We start from the raw sequence: 19,692 nt of genomic DNA, 5'->3' as shown, positions 1-19,692 counted from the left end.
CCAGGTCAGTATAACACATTGGACATATCTGATGTTAAATTGTCTTCATGCAAGCGCAGACATTATTGTAAAAACGTATACAGAACAGGGTGTGGGGGGGGTTGCTATAAAAGAAAAGCAAAAGCTCCATTTGGGTCTTCCAACCTTCCAGATGGTCATATGTCACAAGTCCCAAGGACACCATGAAGGCAAGTTTCTGTGGGAGAGAACAAGAAATCAAATGTTCAGTAAACGTGTCAGAAAACAAGATTGACCCACAAAGCTGACCATCTACAGTACCAGTCAAAAGTTTGGACACACCTACTCATTCCAGGGTTTTTCTTTATTTTTACATTGTAGAATACGCTGGTTGAGAGAATGCCAAGAGTGCGCACAAAGCTGTCATCAAGGCAAAGGGTGGCTACTTTGTTTAACACTTTTTTTTGTTGGTTACTACATGATTCCATATGTGTTATTTCATAGTTTTGGCGTCGACACTATTATTCCACAACGTAGAAAATAGTAAAAATAAAGAAAAACCCTTGAATGAGTAGGTGTGTCCAAACGTTTGACTGTACTTTTATTTTCTTGTTTTCATTGTATCTGTGTATAGAGTACAGGCCCACCTGGGGGTTGTCCTCTCTCTTGTTCCTCAGCAGGGGTGGAGGGGTGCCTCTAGCGGTGTGTGAAGGAGAGGAGGGCGCACTGACCGAGGTCTTCGGCTCTGTAACACCCCGAGCTTTAACAGTCTGGAGGGCGGAAGTAACCGAGTTAGCCGCGCACAACATGAGTCGGACTGTGACGGTGGATGTGACGCCCCTGCATGAGAGACCGCTCTCAACGAGGAAAAACACACATTTTCACACACAGCAAACCAGGACAGAGGGTGGTGATGACCTGGCTTATGTAGGCGGAGGACTCTCCATTCGTGAATGTTATTGGGAGGTTTTCTAATATTCAGTGTACCTACGAATTCACTCTCTGGAATAGAGTTGTGGCAGCCGCTCAAGTACCTAGCTATGCACATCAACAAAGCAGGATGTCTATGCCGACTAAATTGAGTTAAGTAAGAAGCCTGTGATGAACACAAAATATCAAGGCTAACAGCTGGGTGCTTCTTGGTTTAACAGCAATGAAAATGGTAATTCTACTACCGACGGCCCTACTGAAGATATTATCTGGAAGCTAATAGATTTCATTTCATTGGGTCCACGGAGAAGACTGTAATTTAAACAAATCAAGTTTGCCTGCCCCCTCTTTGTTCCCCCTCCTCTCACCTTGGTGTCAGGGCTGAGGCTTCTGATCTGAAGGGTCTGATGAGTTGCCAGGGTGGCCGTAATGGTGGCTGGCGAGGTGATGACGATGCCAGTCAGCTGGGCAGATGGCAGGGTCTTGGTGATGCTGGCGCAGGGCTGGCCGTTTACAATGTGTACCTGGTGGATGGGCCCGGTGGTGGAGCCCAGTGAGGTGGAGGTCAGCTTGGTGGTCAACATGACAGGCCGCTGGAGGAGCTGAGGGGCAGCCAGCATGGGAGGAGGGGGCGCAGGGGCGATGGGTACCGTGGAAGTGGGCGTAGGCGTGGCTGGTTTAGGTCGGACCTGGTCCACAATATAGACAGGAGGATAGTGAGCATACAGTATGTAAGGGCCAGTAAACAGTAAGAAAAAGTGCATACCAAATACACAGCATTGTCATTAGCCCTCTGTGATCAACACACAAAGCAGCAACAACAGAGGGCATGCCACATTCACAACAAAGGTTAGCAGGACGTGGGTTGGCACTGGGCAGGTAGATTGAAGGAACAGCCAAAGCACGTGGTAAGGAACAACACTGCTGACATAGATAGTGAAGCCAAGTAGTTAGCAAGGGGTTACGAAAATGCCACTGAAACAGGTCTTGGGTCAAGCCTTCGGTCCTGAACAAAAAGCATATGAATGCAGGAACACACACACGTCACAAAAGGACACAAGACAAACAACAAATTAGGAAGAACTTGCTCCACCAGTCCCCTCCAGTAGAATCCCTATTCAGACCTCTGAATAGAAAACCATTGTACTCTGGTAGGCTATCCAATCAAACTGCCTCAAATGGAGTACATTTGATGTTGTAGGACGTCAGATGATAGCTAACGAATTAAAAGCTTAGAAGCTGGTCATTCTAGGACTGATGTCCAGTCTAAACGCCCCCTGTTAGTGTTACTGGAGAGGCTGTGGGGGTGAGGGGAGGGGAGATCCACGTGGACGAACCTGCGTTAGAAAGGTAGGTCGAGGCGTCAGTCTAGGCGGAGGGATAAACTGAGGAACTTTGATAGGCTGGGCGGTGGCCTGCACCTGCGACGAAACCATCCGTTTACACACGTTAGAGAATGCGAAAAAAAACACACACAGTCTCAACGAGGTAGGCCGTGAGAACACGCAAGTTCACACAGTAAAGAAAAGTTGGTCCCAGATCCGATTCATCCCTTGTGAAATCTTTCATTTTGCACACACTCATGCGGCGACACGTCCTCATTATCTAAAGAACACATGTCAACCCCATCTGTGCCCTGTCATTTCAAACGTTTGTTTACAAAATATATACCATTAACACAAAATCGGGACTTCAGGGACACTTCAGTGTAAATGAATTGTATGTGCAGACAATGAAGCTGAGTGAGTGACATGCGGTACACGCAGTATACTTACAACAATAGTGTTCTTGGAGACAATCCGAACCGGCTCCATTCCTTGATGGGTCAACTTGCTGGATGTCTGAAGGTTGATAGGTGCACTCAGTGAGTCAGGGTGACCTATGCTGGCCTTGGGCGTGTTGCTGATGGCTGTGACCTTGGCGACGGAAGGTCGCGGCGTCACGGCGAAAGCAGGCATGGTAGCGGTGGCAGCTTTCAGTACCAGAGGTAGAGTCTTAGTGGCGATGACCGGGGTGATCGGCATCGTGTTCTGTCCAGGAGAGAAGCTAAGTTGAATATGGGGCTACCTTCAACAACACATACGAACAGATTGCTATTACAGCAGTGTGTGTGTGTGAACAAGTACCTGTGGCGTGCTAAGTTTGTCAGGCGAGGGCAGGGAGGGTGGGGTGTGGAGGTTAGGCAGGGCAGAGGCCTTCCCATCAGGCTGCACTGGGTGCTGGGGATGCTGATGGGCCTGGACCTCCGGATGATCCTGTTTAACCAGCAGCTCTTTCCTCAGCTGCTCCACCACCTTCTTCTGCAAGACAGCGGAGGACAGACAGATTTAAGTCGACAGAAGGAATTCTGGAGTTTTCATATGGATCGTGCTGTCCTAGAGAGGGACATACATAATGATGACTCAAACAAAACTGTCCACTACCAGGATATGAAAAGCACGAAACAAAAGTAAAAAGAGACAAGCAACTGTCCTTGTCAAATGTTATTCTTTACCTCATACAAACCCAATTCCCTTCGTTGCTGACTCAGTCATAAAAATTAAAAAAAATCTTCATAGGCAATAAAGGCATTTTTTGCTTAAACGTAATAGAAATGCTTTCTGCTTAAGGCAGAGGGAAGTGGTGAGGTAAATGGGAACAGAAAGAGTGAGAAGAGAGAGGAACAGCATCTGCCTCAGGTTAAATTCACACTGAAGAGAACAGCATCTGCCTCAGGTTAAATTCACACTGAAAATAAACGATATCAGCTGACCAAAAAAATAAAAATGGCCACATCGCACACTGAACTAAAGCAACGGTGGAATCCAAACTGTGTACATTACCCAGTTGGTAGTTGAACAAAAAACAATGTTCCATGTATCCACATTTTTATTCTGACTAGACCTTAATAAAATGACATGAGGATTCTTTTCAAATGCATGTAGGCCTAAATCCTGTTAGATATACATGTAGCCCTCAACGGGTACCAGGAACCAGGAAGTGTCCTGGAGACTTCTAGTTATCCCTTTGTTGTGACAAAAAGGCACAGATTCAGTATTATATGTGTATATATTAACCACAGCCAACTACTACAGCTAGAAATGAATACAAAGTAAATGAGGATGAACAATCCTTCTAGCCTCCTTCAGAATCAGTTCTTGAAATTCAGTTTGGAATTTGGTCCAATAAAATACCGCCTGGAACTGTTTTACACACACTGTGACAAAGACACACAAGGCTTGACAGCACAGCGAAGTGGCAGGTGTCCCAGATTCCCCCTGGCTACGGCACATAGGACACCTACCCCAGTCATGAGCAGCCTGCTTCTAGGCAAATCATCTGTGCCATCCCCCAACAACAGGTTTATACTGGTTCTGACACAGCAAGTCGCAAACAGTCTCAATTATCTGCAACCTTACCCACACAGTGAGCATCAATCCCTTATCTGGTAGGCTCATAGAATGCTTTGCGGTTTATAATACTTCCTGCTTTCCTTTATGCCCAGAGAGCTAATTGCTGAACCTTGCACACACACACACACACACACACACCGTTTCCAATTGGCTTGGCTTCAGACTAGTTTGCATTGACTGTGGCACTGCCACTGCCCCTCGCGGGCCAGCCAGGAGATAGGAGAGGACACATATGATGAAGTCAGCACAATGAGACGCAGTTCATTCTTCCCTCACATTCACTCTATTGATGTATGCATTGAAAGCGCCCAGACCCCGTCCCCCCGTCCGTCCGTCCCTCCCCCCGTCTGATAAGACAGAACAGAGTCAGACCGCTCTAGTTCACCTCTGTCCATTCACTCACACTCACTGCGGTGAAAAGTGAGCCAATGTCCTCTCAGAAGCAATGGTTCGGGCTGAGCCAAACTTTTTGGAGGGCGTTGCATCTGAACCAAGGGTAACAGACTGTCTACGTCCATTCTGTCAGAGCAAGTAAAAACACTCAACTGTAGCTTTACAAGGAAAATATAACCGTTAATGAATAAATATAAATCCCAATAATGTATATTCTTTCTTACCTTTCATCTGACTTAGTACAGTAATGATCATGCTGTTTTTTTGAGATATATATATACATCACTGACATTGACAATTGTTAGATTCATACTACACTGTTGAGGAAAGAGCTCGCACGTCAGCATTTCACTGTAATACCATTTAAAACTTCATTTGATCCCCAATAGGAAAACAACCTTTATGTTCCGTTCTATTCATCGTAAAAATACAATATTTTTGTTGATCAAATCAAGCAGGAGTACAATACGGAACAGCCCGTTTGGAAATAGATCCGACATGCATGAACAAACACTCTGAGACCGCATGGCAACTGCAACATTAATTAATAACCAGACACAGGCGTGTCTGAACAAAAAGGCCAACCTGTGCACATGAAATACAACAGCTCCGGGGAAGAGCGATAATCGTGAGGTTTTTAGAAGTGCTGTTGTGAATGACATGTGTTTGTGTGTTAGTTTAACAAGAGGGGATGTATCAGAATTAGGCGTCCCCCTTCCATTCATGTACTACATCCACCCTCTGGTCTACAATCCCACCACTGCCCACCTCTAATGTAATCTTTCATTGGTTTTGAGGCGAGGGTCCTGTCAGCTCTACATGGTGATGCTGCTCACGTTCCCTTATCTCCTCTTAAAAATCAGGCCTATTTAACTGCTACAGGCGCTGCAGCTTTCCACCACTCAGTGCAGCTTTCCACCACTCAGTGCAGCTTTCCACCACTCAGTGCAGCTTTCCACCCCCCAATTTTATTTACATACATTTTTTCCCCCAGAGACTTCCATGTACGCATGAATTAATCAATTATAAAGTCAATTTGATTTTACCAATCTAATTACATAATGGTAATCATGTATTTGGATGGTAAATCTCTGTTGATAAACTGCATAAATCAAGATGTAGCCTAGGCCTATCCACAATACAGGTGAATGCATATTCAATAGCAGAGTGTGCATGCATTGAGTTATTGAGCTTGTTTTGACTGATTTCATGGGGCTACAGATGACAAAATCAGTGTCCCTTCCATTTGAGATAATAGCAGTCAGTTAGCATGACCTTTATGAATTATGAAGCCTTTATATGGTTTATTACATGAATTTTGAAGAATTCACAACAAGTGACGTTATATAAGATAATCTTCATCAGCTAACAAAACGTTTAAGATCTCCTAAGCCTGCTTTTACCACGGACCTTATTTTCTGCTTTTATCCAAAATCGCTAAAAAAAAAAACTGCATTCATTTTCCCCGTAGGCTTTGTCCAACGAACCATGGCAGAGTTAGCGCCTATAAAAAAACGCCATTACTTTTGCTCTCTATAGATCATCTTTGGGAGAGACGTGAGTGAGACCAAATAAGTGAACGGACCACTCGAGGACCACTTTGGAAATAAGCGTTTTAATTAATACTTTCAAGTGATATCCTCTGGGTTCACATTGTGCATTTTGTTGTATGTCTGTTGCCCAAAATAAATTCAATTCAATGAATAACGTTTTTGGTGGCAATCAGCTTGGAAAATGTGCATATTTTGCCTTATGGTTGCATATTATCACAAACAAGGTAGTAGGATAGCGAATTGATGTTATGTTAGCTTTAGCTGTCAGCTAACAAGGACATTTTGCTTACAAAGCTGGAAGCTACCAGCATCTTCTTCCATTGTAAAGTGTTCTAGCCTGTAATGTACTAGCCCGTTTTGCAAACAGTAATTAACAGTTGCAACATTTCTACATGCCGTGTCGCATTATTCAAAGTGGGTTAACTTCTGTGCAGCATGAGTTGGAAGCGAACATGAAGCAGCCCAGACTCCAAGTGCAGGTTAGCAATGACTAAAGTGGGGTCGGCAACGCTGATAGACAGGCTTGATTCGTGAGACACATTTGGCAGAAGTACTGAAAATAACACATTCTAGTACCGGACCGTTTTTTTTATGTTATAGTATCGAAAAAGTACAGACGTTTTAGGTATACCGTGCAACACTACTAATAAGCACTAAAGGCTCAACATTGGAATTTCCTAATCTGCTCAATGCAGTCCTGTTAAGCCTTGAGGACCGATGCAGTGATTGCTATTATACTTCCTGTTTAACTAATGATTTTGTTTTAAACCAGGCTTTTTACAGTCTGCTTATTATGGGAATTCTAATTAGACGATCGTGTAAAAGGACTCTACATGAATCGCATTCTTTTTTTTAAAGTCAGTGTAACGCTTTCGATTTTATTTGGCAAGGTCATTGATGCATATGCACGAGCTGCCCTTTAGTGCTCCGCAAAGAAGAATTGGGCACATTCAAGCTTTCTCTGCCGTCATTGCCATCAGCTACATTGAGTCAATGGACAAATAACTTTCTATGCCACCCACGCACACAAGCTTGCAAACAAACACAAGCACGCAAAGCAGGACAGCTGCCACGGTGAGACAGGTTTCATCAAAGACCACCCTCATGATTCTGACAGTTGTCCTTATCAGACAACAGCTATCAGCCGCTAAGGTCTTGGGACATCTTGGGCTAATGCAAGACATCTTGTATCATCCTCAAACATTCCACATCTGTTACTCCACATACAGCTACAGTACGTGAACTACTGTCCGTAGGTCCTTTTAATGTACCTCATCTTTTAGCATAACCACTCAGTATTATCTGATGCTCAGTGATAGCTAGACCAGAGGCCATTTTCACAGCAGGATACGTTTCATTGTGCAGAAGTCCTTGGGCAGACGGTAGTTCAGCCAGTTACGTTTCCTTTTTTGGGGGTCTCCCTATTGAGGGAACAAGGCACAGCCCAGTAGGATACGGTAAGAAACCTGCACAGGCAGAGATGACCTCCAGAGGGCACAATATGGTCACAGAGCCTCTAATGACAGAAATCAAAGCGTTTACTTCTTTGATGGGGGGGACACGGTTTATCAGTTGTATGTACAGACAATGTGGTCAAGGCTTAAATGAGAAATGATGAAGAAATAAGAAGTCAAAAGCCCTGAATCCCTCAAAAAACCAAAACAGGAATGGACAATGACTAAATATTACACACAAATCAGTCTGACGTGCTTTCTTAAAATCATTTGTTGAGAGACCATAGCAGCAATTCCTTTCCAGTTATAGATGTGAACCACAAGTGAGTCATCTCCAGATGCTAGTTGGCGTGTTTTGGAGGCCTTGCAGAAAGCCCTGTGTGCCTGCTGAAGTGCTGAGTTGGCTGCTGAACATACGGCGCAAAGCAGTGGTTGGCTAATCAAAGGCCCAGTGCTCACTCAGCACGCACAGCAGGGCGCCCTATAACTGTCCCACCTCCCACTTTCTCTGGGAGGGTCTGTCGTTCACAAATTATACATAGTGGAAAGTCCAAAGGCTGCCTGCCGGGGAAAAATCTGAACCAATGCTCTGCTAAATGGTCTTTAGTCTCTGGCTTCAAAGCATCAGCTGTTTCCTCTGCGAGCTTTCCTCAGGGTGTGTCAAAACCCATAGCGCATGTTTTAAAAAGCCCTTTCTTCATCTGCATTGCCGCTATTCAGGCATTCACTACGTGACATTGTCAGACCTCTTTGTCATGAGTCCCCGACTACACGTCGATCACTCACTGGGATCTCTACCGTGTGAGTGACGGGCGAGGGTAAATTGCACTTCATCACTCAGCCTCCGATGGCCACACCCCTGTCAACGAGGACAGAATGCTGTCATTTCAAATGAAATACAAATGGGAGGGGAAGCAGTGACTCACAGATGAGGTTGACTTTATAAAAGCACAAGCTCCTTTATTTCCCCATCTCATCTCAAGGGAGGGATATAACAGATGGAATGAAGGGGTACACTCTGTTCAGAACCAATCCTCCTCATCATGTCATGCTGTACCATGGAAACCGTGTACAGCAGACCTGGGTCAAATACTGTACATATGGCATATATACTGAACAAAAATATAAACGAGCCATGCCCAGCCCATTAGAATGAGTTTTTCCCCACAAAAGGGCTTTATTACAGACAGAAATACTCCACAGTTTCATCAGCTGTCCAGGTGGCTGGTCTCAGACGATCCCGCAAGTGAAGAAGCCGAATGTGGAGGTCCTGGGCTGGAGTGATTTACACGTGGTCTGCGGTTAGGAGACCGGTTGGACATACTGCCATATTCTCTAAAATGACGTTGGAAATTAACATTAAATTCTGGTAGAGAAATTAACATTAAATTATCTGGCAACAGCTCTGCTGGACGTTCCTGCAGTCAGCATGCCAATTGCATGCTCCCTCAAAACTTGAGACATCTGCGGCATTGTGTTGTGTGACAAAACTGCACATTTTAGAGTGGCCTTTTATTGTCCCCAGCACAAGGTGCACCTGTGTAATGATCATGCTATTTAATCAGCATCTTGATATGCCACACCTTTCAGGTGAATGGAGTATATTGGCAAAGGAGAAATGCTCACTAGGGATGTAAACAGATTTGTGCAAAATAATTGCGAGAAATAAGCTTTTTGTGTGTATAGCAAATTTCTGGGATATTTTATGTCAGCCCAGGAAACATGGGACCAACACTTTACATGTTGCGTTTATATTTTTGTTCAGTATACTTTTAAATGGCTAACATGCGCTTAATTTAATTTTCCCGGTACAAAGGAAAAAAACGAAATAGTCCAAACATTTGATTTAGCTTGGAGTTATAAATATTATATATTGGCACTGACCCTGGAACTGACCCAGTATATAGCTTACTTATGTTCTTCTTATTTCTATTTTCCTTGTGTGTTTTTGTTCTACTTTCTTTTTTATAGTACTACTGATATAGATTACTGCATGGGAAAGAGAAAGCAAGAAAGGCATTTCACTGTACTTGTGCATGTGACAATAAAACCTAGAAACGTCAAGATAAACAGACTTATAAATGATGGCATCCAGTATTACTCATCAACATTCCCTAAGATGTATCTTTTCCCATAAAAGCCCGATCCTGTGTATTGGTACTCAGCTATCGTCATTGGCTTACGACCTGCTGACTCTGGCTTTCCTCTCCCTCTCATTTTTATATTTTCATTTTTTATCTTCCTTCTGAAACAGGATGAAATGTGAGCGGCACATCTGGCGCTTCCCAGCCATGTGGAGGGAGGTCTGGTGGGGTTGGGGCTGCCTGCCTCCTCTCAGCCTCTCAGGTGTGAGGATTTATCCCCCCGACAGTCTCCCCTCCCCTTTTGTGCTGATGGTATTTAAACAGCATGTTGAGCCCTTGATTGAAATTCCTCTCACACTACCGCTTGCCTCACAGTCCTCCCTCTCTCACTCTCCCTCCCTTCTCGCTATCTCTCGGAGCTAGAACTAAACCCATCACAGACACACATTAAACACTCGCCTCTCGCTCCATCTGGGCAGATCCATGACACATACAAAGCCTCCCTACTGCGGCCAGTGTGTGTAATTGTAACACATACCGGCATGCTTGCACGCACACACACACACACACTACAGATTACATTGGGCTATCTGTACGCACAGTAGCAAGGGGTAGGCTACCCTGTTCCTGGAGTGTTGCAGGTACTGCAGGATGTTGTTCCAACTAGGCATCATTGATCAGCTAATCTAGTTTAGTGATTGCCTAAACTCAACACACCTGGTCTTCCTCGGCCCCCCCAGACCTGGTCTTCCTCGGCCCCCCAATTTTTTTGTTTTAACCCTACTGGCACACCTGATTCAACTAGTCAACTAATCATCAAGCCTTTAACTAATTGAATCAGGTGTGCCAGTTTAGGATTAAAACAAACATTTTAAACATTTGGGGGGGAGGGCCGAGGAGAGGGTTGGGAAACCATGAGTAAGAGGGCTACATCTTCCACGTCCTTTTGTTTCGCAGCAAAGATTCGTGAGGGAGTAATAAACACCAGAGGAACCAATGCGTCAGCTACAATTATTCACTGCTCAAAATATCCTATCACCACACATAAATACACAGACACACACACACATATATACGCAGTTACGCACACGCAGCCAATTCAAAAGTACCAAGTGTCAGGTAGAGCTGTATTGTTCTGAGATTATTTTCACGCCCCAGCTGTCTAATGAAGGCAAAGTCATATTTTCACACCCCTTCACTAAAACGAGAACACATTTCAACAAACAGACCGAGGTTGTGGGGCAAAACACTGAGAACACGAAAGAGTGAAAGATGACACTTGATGTTGAGGATGAGATGTTGAGTGTGACAGGAAAGTCAGAGCAGGGGTCCTGTCCTAGCCTGACATCACGTCGCTCCTCCAGACAACCCCTTTCCACCGTTTGCCCTTTCTCAATGCCTTTCACGATCACCTGTTACAGTTAAAGTGATAGTCAATTTCCCTAACAGTCAAACCCTCCGCTGCCAAGACAACGCTCTTCACGGAGGCAGAGTGACCAATGCATATTACAGTAAGTACGAGTGTGATTTAAATAAATAAAAAAACGCAGCCAGGCTGCCTCATTTGCACTACATTGTGGCGATTTCATACCGCGTCCCTCTCTATCTACCCTGTTACGTTGTTACTTGCCATTAATCGCATGAAATTATTAGTTACATTATGAAATTATTACTTGACAATTAGTAAACGGTAGACATTTCTTACAGAGGGTAAAATAAAAGGAATAAGGCGGTGGTCATCCCGTCAGTTTCATCTTCCTCTCACGAGAGCCTGAAGCTGAGGTTAAAGTCAGAACTACCTCGGAATGGCGTCATTGTAAGGGATTCTGGGATATTCACTATGCTGCTGTACTTTAATGGTAGTCGTTAATATCAATTAGCTGGGGAGCGTTAAACACAATGCCGCTTCCTTTTTTTGTATTTTAGAGATAGGAGTGGAGACAAAGAGAGGTTGAACAAGAGGGTGCTTAGGTAATTATCATAAGTCCTCTAAAAGCATACACAAGCATATAAGTACAAAAAAAACATTTTTTAAAAAGAAGAAAGAAATTGATCAATTACATCCGATAAACGTGCACGGTAGATACGTGCCACTACTATTAATGCAATCACGGCTGGCCACCGTAGAGGTTGACCTCGGGAGGCACTTTCACATGTTGTCAGCCTTTAAGCTAAACATAACCCAGCAGACTTAGCTCTAACCCTCCTCCCATCAAGCCCACCACACCTAGAGCTAAAACCCAGGGAGGAAACAACAGTAAAAGCTTTACAGTTTCCTCAAACACACACACACACACACACACACACACACACACACACACACACACACACACACCCCACTGCCAGAATGAAGTATTTACTCAGCAACTACATGCATCATGGGGTATGCGCTGCTCTCTTCTACTCAGTCAGTCTTTCAGTCAGCCACAGAGCGCTGTGAAAGTGGGTTAAGCAGGTATAAAACCTCTTCTCTATCCAGACAGCCCTGCTCCCTGCAGATACGCTCTAGTGGGGTGGGAGGAAGTGCAGGGCACTGAATACAAATCTACTTTCAAAGTACAAAGTGCTGAACAATGTAAACTGCACCCCGAGCAGGAAAAGGATTAGCATTTCCATGAATGTGTGTTTAATCTTCAAACTTAATTTCTAAAATCAATTTACTGAGTCCACCAGGAGCAGAGGTTTACCTGCTTTGAAATAGATAAAGCAACAAATAGTATTAACATATTGGGTGATTTGTTTATTTTTCTTTTTAATATTTACCAAATAAATTATTTATAATCTCTCGTAATTACCTACAGCATTTCTTGTATGACGCATATTGTAAATCCTTCTCGGTACAGAATAGAAAACAAGAGAGAGAAAACAGAATCCATCTACCCACATACTTAACAAGCTCATTGTCTGTAGTCACCTTCAAAGCTTCCTATAAAGCACATAGCGCTCAAATATGTTTTTGTAGGAACTTTAAAATTGAGTCAAAGACCTTGGCCTGGTGGCTTTTTCAGCCTGAGCAAACGTTAATCTACCGAGAGAATGGCGATGGTGATGTAAGTATCAGGGAACTAGCAGGTGGGGTCATTCGTTTTAAGAACAGGCCAAGGAAAGCACACCCCAGGAGGTAGTATATGAGGCTCATTTCTGATTTTCACCGTATTAGTCAGGCATCAAGGAGATTATCCCGGATTGTAGTTTAAGGTTTCCGGAGGCGGACAGGACAGGCCTGCAGTGGAACGGCGCGGGGGAATGTCTTAGTGAAACTCCGCCCCACACGGCTCCCAGAGAGCATGGCAGTTGGCCCCACTCTCCCAGTGACAGCCAGCCAAGGCTGCTTCCTTTCTCCTGCTCTCCTCTGGCCTGCCACAGTCTCCTCTCCAGACCACAGTGCAGGGAGCCAGGGGGCATCTGTGTGGAAGAGTGGAGCTGACATTCTAACACAGAGAGGCACCGTGCTGCTGGATTAAAGCACATCCTTCTGGCACACACACACACACACACACACACTCCCTCCCTCTCCTTTCAAAACAGTGACTTAGCAACGTGCTGCCACAGCACTTCTCAGGAATAGGGATTTTCTGATTCTTTTCAGTTTAAAAGAGAAAAGACATTGCTTTGATAGAGATGCATTCTTCCCACGTTAGCTTTTAAAGTGTTGAGGGTGTTCTTAAAAAAAGGGTCTGTAGGGTAGAATGGAGGTGTAGCTTCTCCACTAACCTTTGAACTGTACGCGGGAAAAGTCAGGGAGGGGGCTGGCTCTTTACTCTCCTCTCTTGAGACGGAGCTAGATGTCTACGGAAGATGTGACGGCGCACTCTGGGAGGTGACCGGGAGATCACTGACATACAGTACACCTGTACCAGCCACAAGTGCAACCCTAATCTCCCTACAAGCACCAGCAGAACAAAAAACTCAAAGTTCTAGCCAGCTGCTCACGAAAAGACTGACTGTGCCAGAAACGACCATATGGCTCACCTGTTGCTAAGGAACAGTGATCACTGAACCCTGTGCAGACTGACTCCAACGCAGGTACCTAACACAGAAGAAATAGGAGTCTTCCTGGTGGGCTGAATGCCTCTACTGTGTGCGTTTTCAAAGTGTGAGGAGGGGAAAGTACAACTTCATGTGTGGTACAGCCTCAGAGTGTGGTAATAATTAAAAAGTACATTAGAGTCAGAATACTTAAGTTGATGTATATTCAATTGGAAATTGCGTGAAACAATGCTTGTCTGCATATAGAAGAGTGCAGCCGAGGACAACCATATATTGTATGCAGGAAATGTTTGGTTCATTTCAGGGCAATACTGTGAGTCATCCCTCAACAACACTAAAGCACTTCTAGTTTTCAGCTCTTTTTATGCCCACCCATCTCTCCTCTCTACCTCCCTCTTCTCTTTCCTGGGCACACAGCAGAGACACACACCCAGACTCACTCAATTGTTCCACGCATGGAGGAGCAGCAGTGATAATAACTGGGCCTCGCAGCAGGGACTCTCGTTAGAGCCTGCAAATACAGCTCCGACGGAGTGCCAGATTAACCAAGCCCAAACCAAACTTGCACCAGCCTTGAAACCAGCCCTGAACCATTCCTGAAGTAGCCATAAAACAGCCCTGCCCACAAATGCCCCATTAGCAAACCTGTGTCCCTAGAGCAATATAAGGGTGATAATAGTATCATGAATACAGAATGCTGAAACTTTACTCCACTGCTTGAAAGTCTGTGTTAATCCATTTGCAACATCTTGATAACGTGTGAGATTTAAGAATATAAGCATTGACAAAAGATGGGGAACAGGTTTTTTCCTTGGCGTCAATGGTTTAGTCCTTCCATTATACTAGCATATTTTCATACAGTCTTTCTATTCCTCACGTTTTCACAAATGGCACAAGTGAAAGAAAACGTCCTCTCACTGTCAACTGCGTTTATTTCAGCAAACTTAACGTGTAAATAATTGAATAAACATAACAAGATTCAACAACTGAGACAAACTGAACAAGTTCCACAGACATGTGACTAACAGAAATGGAATAATGTGTCCCTGAACAAACGAGGGGTCAAAATCAAAATCAAAAGTAACAGTCAGTATCTGGTGTGGCCACCAGCTGCATTAAGTACTGCAGTGCATCTCCTCCTCATGGACTGCACCAGATTTGCCAGTTCTTGCTGTGAGATGTTTACCCCACTCTTCCACCAAGGCACCTGCAAGTTCCCGGACATTTCTGGGGGGAATGGCCCTGGCCCTCACCCTCCGATCCAACAGGTCCCAGATGTGCTCAATTGGATTGAGATCCGGGCTCTTCGCTGGCCATGGCAGAACACTGACATTTCTGTCTTGCAGGAAATCACGCACAGAACGAGCAGTAGGGCATTGTCATGCTGGAGGGTCATGTCAGGATGAGCCTGCAGGAAGGGTACCACATGAGGGAGGAGGATGTCTCCCTGTAACGCACAGCGTTGAGATTGCCTGCAATGACAACAAGCTCAGTCCGGTGATGTTGTGACACACCGCCCCAGACCATGACGGACCCTCCACCTCCCAATCGATCCCGCTCCAGAGTACAGGCCTCGGTGTAACGCTCATTCCTTCGACGATAAACGCGAATCCGATCATCACCCCTGGTGAGACAAAATCACGACTCGTCAGTGAAGAGCACTTTTTGCCAGTCCTGTCTGGTCCAGCGATGGTGGGTTTGTGCCCATAGGCCACATTGTTGCCAGTGATGTCTGATGAGAACCTGCCTTACAACAGGCCTACAAGCTCTCAGTCCAGCCTCTCTGAGCCTATTGCAGACAGTCTGAGCACTGATGGAGGGATTGTGCGTTCCTAGTATGACTCGGACAGTTGTTGTTTTCATTCTGTACCTGTCGCGCAGATGTGATGGTCGGATGTACCGATCCTGTGCAAGTGTTGTTACACGTGGTCTGCCACTGTGAGGACGATCAGCTGTCCATCCTGTCTCCCTGTAGCGCTGTCTTAGGTGTCTTGCAGTACAGCCATAGCAATTTATTGCCCTGGCCACATCTGCAGTCCTCATGCATCCTTGCAGCATGCCCAAGGCACGTTCACGCAGATGAGCAGGGACCCTGGGCAACTTTCTTTTGGTGTTTTTCAGAGTCAATAGAAAGGCCTCTTTAGTGTCCTAAGTTCTCATAAATGTGACCTTAATTGCCTACCGTCTGTAAGCTGTTAGTGTCTTAACAACCGTTCTACAGGTGCGTGTGGTTCATTGAACAAGCAATGGGAAACAGTGTTTAAACCCTTTACAATGAAGATCTGTGAAGTTATTTGGATTTTTACAAATTATCTTTCAAAGACAGGGTCCTGAAAAAGGGATGTTTCTTTTTTTGCTGAGTTTAGCTTATCAACAGCTGCAAGACTTTTACAGTGAGCCATAATGTCACGTCACAGCCAGTCTGTCTGATTCCCCTCTATTCAGTACTGGGCAGGCCAGTTGAGATGAGCCCAACCATCCAGCGCAGTGCCATTTCTCTGGACCCACAGGGCTCCTCTCCTCATAAAATGGCCCGTAGTATTCAGACCATTGAGGCAGTCAAAGAAAGGACAGACTGCAGATAAATCGATTCAATTGTGCCTAGTTTCAGTGCCATGGGTCATTATTTCTACAGTGGAGGAGCTCAAGGTGTTTTATTATCCCTGGGTGGGAGCCACACAGGCAGACAGGTATTCCGAGACAATAGAGCTTCCTCATTTAAAGGAGGGCCAGCAGCCTTTTCTTTGGAATTCTGCAGACCAAATTGAATAGCACACTTCTTAAAAGAGGAAGGGATCTCCACACAGTATCCTAAATACAGAATGCTGGAATTTTACTCTACTGCTTGAAACCTGCTTGAAAATATGGATAAATCCTGCGCCAACCCACAAAGACATAAAGACACCAGCTCACTGACGCACAGTCTCCCTGGAGTACGTTATCAGAGGTAGGTTCAGCCCTTTCTGCTCCCATGTGTCCCAAGTTTATCAGGTTCAGGTCTGACCAGAGGTTGAACCCCTTCTATTCTCACGGCCATCCTCAGCGGTATACCTCTCAAAAGCCAATAAAATGTAAACTCGCCAACAGAGCTACCATAACGCTCAGAAAGGCAAGCTACTGAGTCTCTACAAATAACAACGAAATGCGACTTTCCTCTTCCATAGGAACAAGGATTTTCTGAGAAATATTCAGATTATTTACCTTTTCAACAGGGAAGTCATATTGAGACTAGAGTCTCTTTCGCAAACGAGCCCTGCACAATACAAAAACAAGCACATAAAACAAGCACATATAGATAAACATAAATATAGACAATATACACATTAAGATACAAAAACACATTAATTTAAAACGAACACATTCTTCATTATAAAAGAAATCAGCTGTCTGAATTGTCCTAGGGACTTCAAAGCATCCAATCAAAACATATTTTGGAGATTATTTGGAGGGCTTCCTGCACAGCTGCAAAATCAGACTGTAGCGTTGACACAGCCAGGGCAGCAGTCGGGGAAATTGCATACATAATAGTATCACCAGCATATCCATGAAATGTAACATTTTTAACAGATTGACCAACAGCATTCATATAAAATCGTAGAAAGACAGGTCCTCGTATCGACCCCTGCAAAATGCATGGCAGTTTATTTTAAATCCAAGAAGTGAGCTTTATGTCTGTTTTTTTTTGTAAATGAAAAAAAAAAGAAGACATTTTGAAGGGTTTTCAACTGTGCTAAAGACAAGCCCAGTCTGAAATCGATGGCTGGATCATTGCAGCATGATTTATAGAAACACAGCCTGGCTGCTTCCTTAGCCCCGGTGGGGTGACATCTCCGGAGTTGAGCCTTTTCATTAAATTGTGAGAGAGAGTTTACATCTTTTCAGTCCACACAATGAAAACTGCTGATGTGTGGAACGCTAATAGCCTCTTCCAGGACATTTTAACTAAACGGTTTCTGAAAAAGTTTCTCCACTCATAAAATAAGTCATCCGTGCATTATGGGGGCTAAGCGAAGGTCCTAACAAGAATGAATTGCTTATAATGACCTTTTTCAAAAGCTTATTAACAAACAATTCAATTATGATGTATACGTTTATAAGCAGAACGTCAAAATGCTGTGTTACACAACTTATGTCAAAATTATATTCCTCAAGAACATTGCGGTATCTAACTCCCAATCAAGCCAGTCCAGCAAATAAGTCAGCCAGAATCCTCTCGAAGAGTGTGAAACACTAGATGAAAACAGCTCAGGTCCATGAAATGGCCTGCAGGTTTCTCCACACACACACACACACACACACACACACACACACACACACACACACACAACCAACCTGACCTTCAGTCAGCGCTTTAATATTTCATTCTTTCTGGTTACAATACAGTGGAGGTCGTGCGGCCAAAAGCACACCGGTGTGAATCATTTCAGCGGGAAAATCCTCAGATTGAGTATTTGTCTTTCACACATAGTAATGGAATGAAGTAATCCTCTCAATTTACCTCTGTTCATACAGACAACGAATAGTTCAGTATGATAAAAAAAAAAATGTAAATGCTCTATGGAATGATAATCTAATCGTTCCTGTGATAAGCTACGCTCCTCCGACATCGACTTAGTGGAGGCCCCACACTTCACAGAATATAAATCATCTGCTAGTGTGAATTTACAGAAAACACTTTTAAAAATTCATAGCTGAGCTGTTGAAATACTTGGCCAGAGCAGCCTGCCACCCTCGTTAAATGAACCTGGTATTATTCACACTCTGTCAGCAGGTGTCCTGCCTTTCAGCACTGGGAAGAGAGACAGTACTGAGGATTGCTACGCCTGAACTGTGCGATGTAGTAGGGAGTTGTATTTTCCAAAAGGGCCAATATTCCACATAGTTTAGCGCAGGAAACGTGGTAATTAACTAGTGACCATAATACATTGTGCGCCTACTTCTTTCACGCTTGCTACGTTAGTGTGGGGAAGACACGGAGAGAGAGAGAAGAGACAGAAGAATGTGCAATCGAGAGGGATAGAGAGCAGTTGTTTAACGAGGCATCTCTACCTGAAAATACATGTGCTAAGTCAGGGATGGGCAACTCTGATGGTGGTGGGGGCAACAGCAAAATAACGGAACTCCTCATGAGGGGGTCGCAGTTGCTCGCAGGTCTGCGTACCTGTAGCACACGAACACGTGTGAAACTTACTCCTCGGCCTTATGTGTCCCACTTGTGTTGCCTCATTCGCTAGCTTTTGAGGTGGCGCGATCGGCTAAGACGCTTGAGGGAGGACTAGGTGTGCTAGCAAGGCAGAGGTCCCGAGTTTGTGCCGAATCGGGAGGAAGTGGTACTCACTAAGCATGCAGCGTGACGTCTACTACATACCCACATGTGCATACCCCCCCCCCCCCCCACCACCACATTGCAAGCTAAATATTATAGCAGTCTCCTGCTTGACAGAGAGAAAACGTTTACGTTTTAGAGTTCATTTTGTACAATTCTACACATTTTGCCATGGGACGTAGAGAAAATGTAGTAGTTTTAAAGCAAGTTTTCTGCAACACTACACATTTTGCCATAGGGTGGAGAGAAATGTTTGCAGTTATTTATATGACATTTGAGTGAGGCTGACTAACAAAATCAAATGGGGGTCCCCAGGCTTGTAATTCGACCATGACTACATTAGTTTAGATAGCTGGCCACTTGACTTACCAATCAACATTGTTTTCCTGACATGGGCTAATTAAGTGACTATCAGTGATTGACATAACAAGAGAAAAACTTCTAACGGACAGCCAAATTTAGAAATTGCACCTTGTCTATGCTACTACTCTAACTTGTAATTTGAAACTAGAGGCCTTCACTGGTCCAAAAACGTTGGACCTGGGGCTTTCCCAACCGGACCCAATGTGAATAAGTACATTTTTACAATATAGAGACCCATTCCAAACGGAC

At 44.4% G+C, this 19,692-nt stretch overlaps 1 protein-coding gene across 7 annotated transcripts in view; it reads right to left on the bottom strand.

Annotated features, from left to right (window-relative positions):
- The window catches only part of LOC115202879 (PHD finger protein 21A), a 46,416-nt gene that overhangs the window by 9,387 nt on the left and 17,337 nt on the right, over window positions 1-19,692 (bottom strand). For 5 of the 7 annotated variants that reach the window (XM_029767025.1, XM_029767020.1, XM_029767024.1 and 2 more), the window contains exons 6-11: window positions 3,015-3,188; window positions 2,664-2,918; window positions 2,226-2,309; window positions 1,257-1,577; window positions 606-728; window positions 145-196 (exon numbers count right to left, since the gene is read on the bottom strand). In XM_029767025.1, the coding sequence (XP_029622885.1) occupies window positions 145-196; window positions 606-728; window positions 1,257-1,577; window positions 2,226-2,309; window positions 2,664-2,918; window positions 3,015-3,188 (1,009 nt within the window). The remainder of the gene's footprint in view (window positions 1-144; window positions 197-605; window positions 729-1,256; window positions 1,578-2,225; window positions 2,310-2,663; window positions 2,919-3,014; window positions 3,189-19,692) is intronic. The other 2 variants (XM_029767026.1, XM_029767023.1) reach the window with 1 other exon arrangement.

This window comes from Salmo trutta, chromosome 12 (assembly GCF_901001165.1).
Source record: "Salmo trutta chromosome 12, fSalTru1.1, whole genome shotgun sequence".
NCBI lineage: Eukaryota > Metazoa > Chordata > Actinopteri > Salmoniformes > Salmonidae > Salmo > Salmo trutta.
This window is presented reverse-complemented; position numbering and strand designations above follow the sequence as displayed.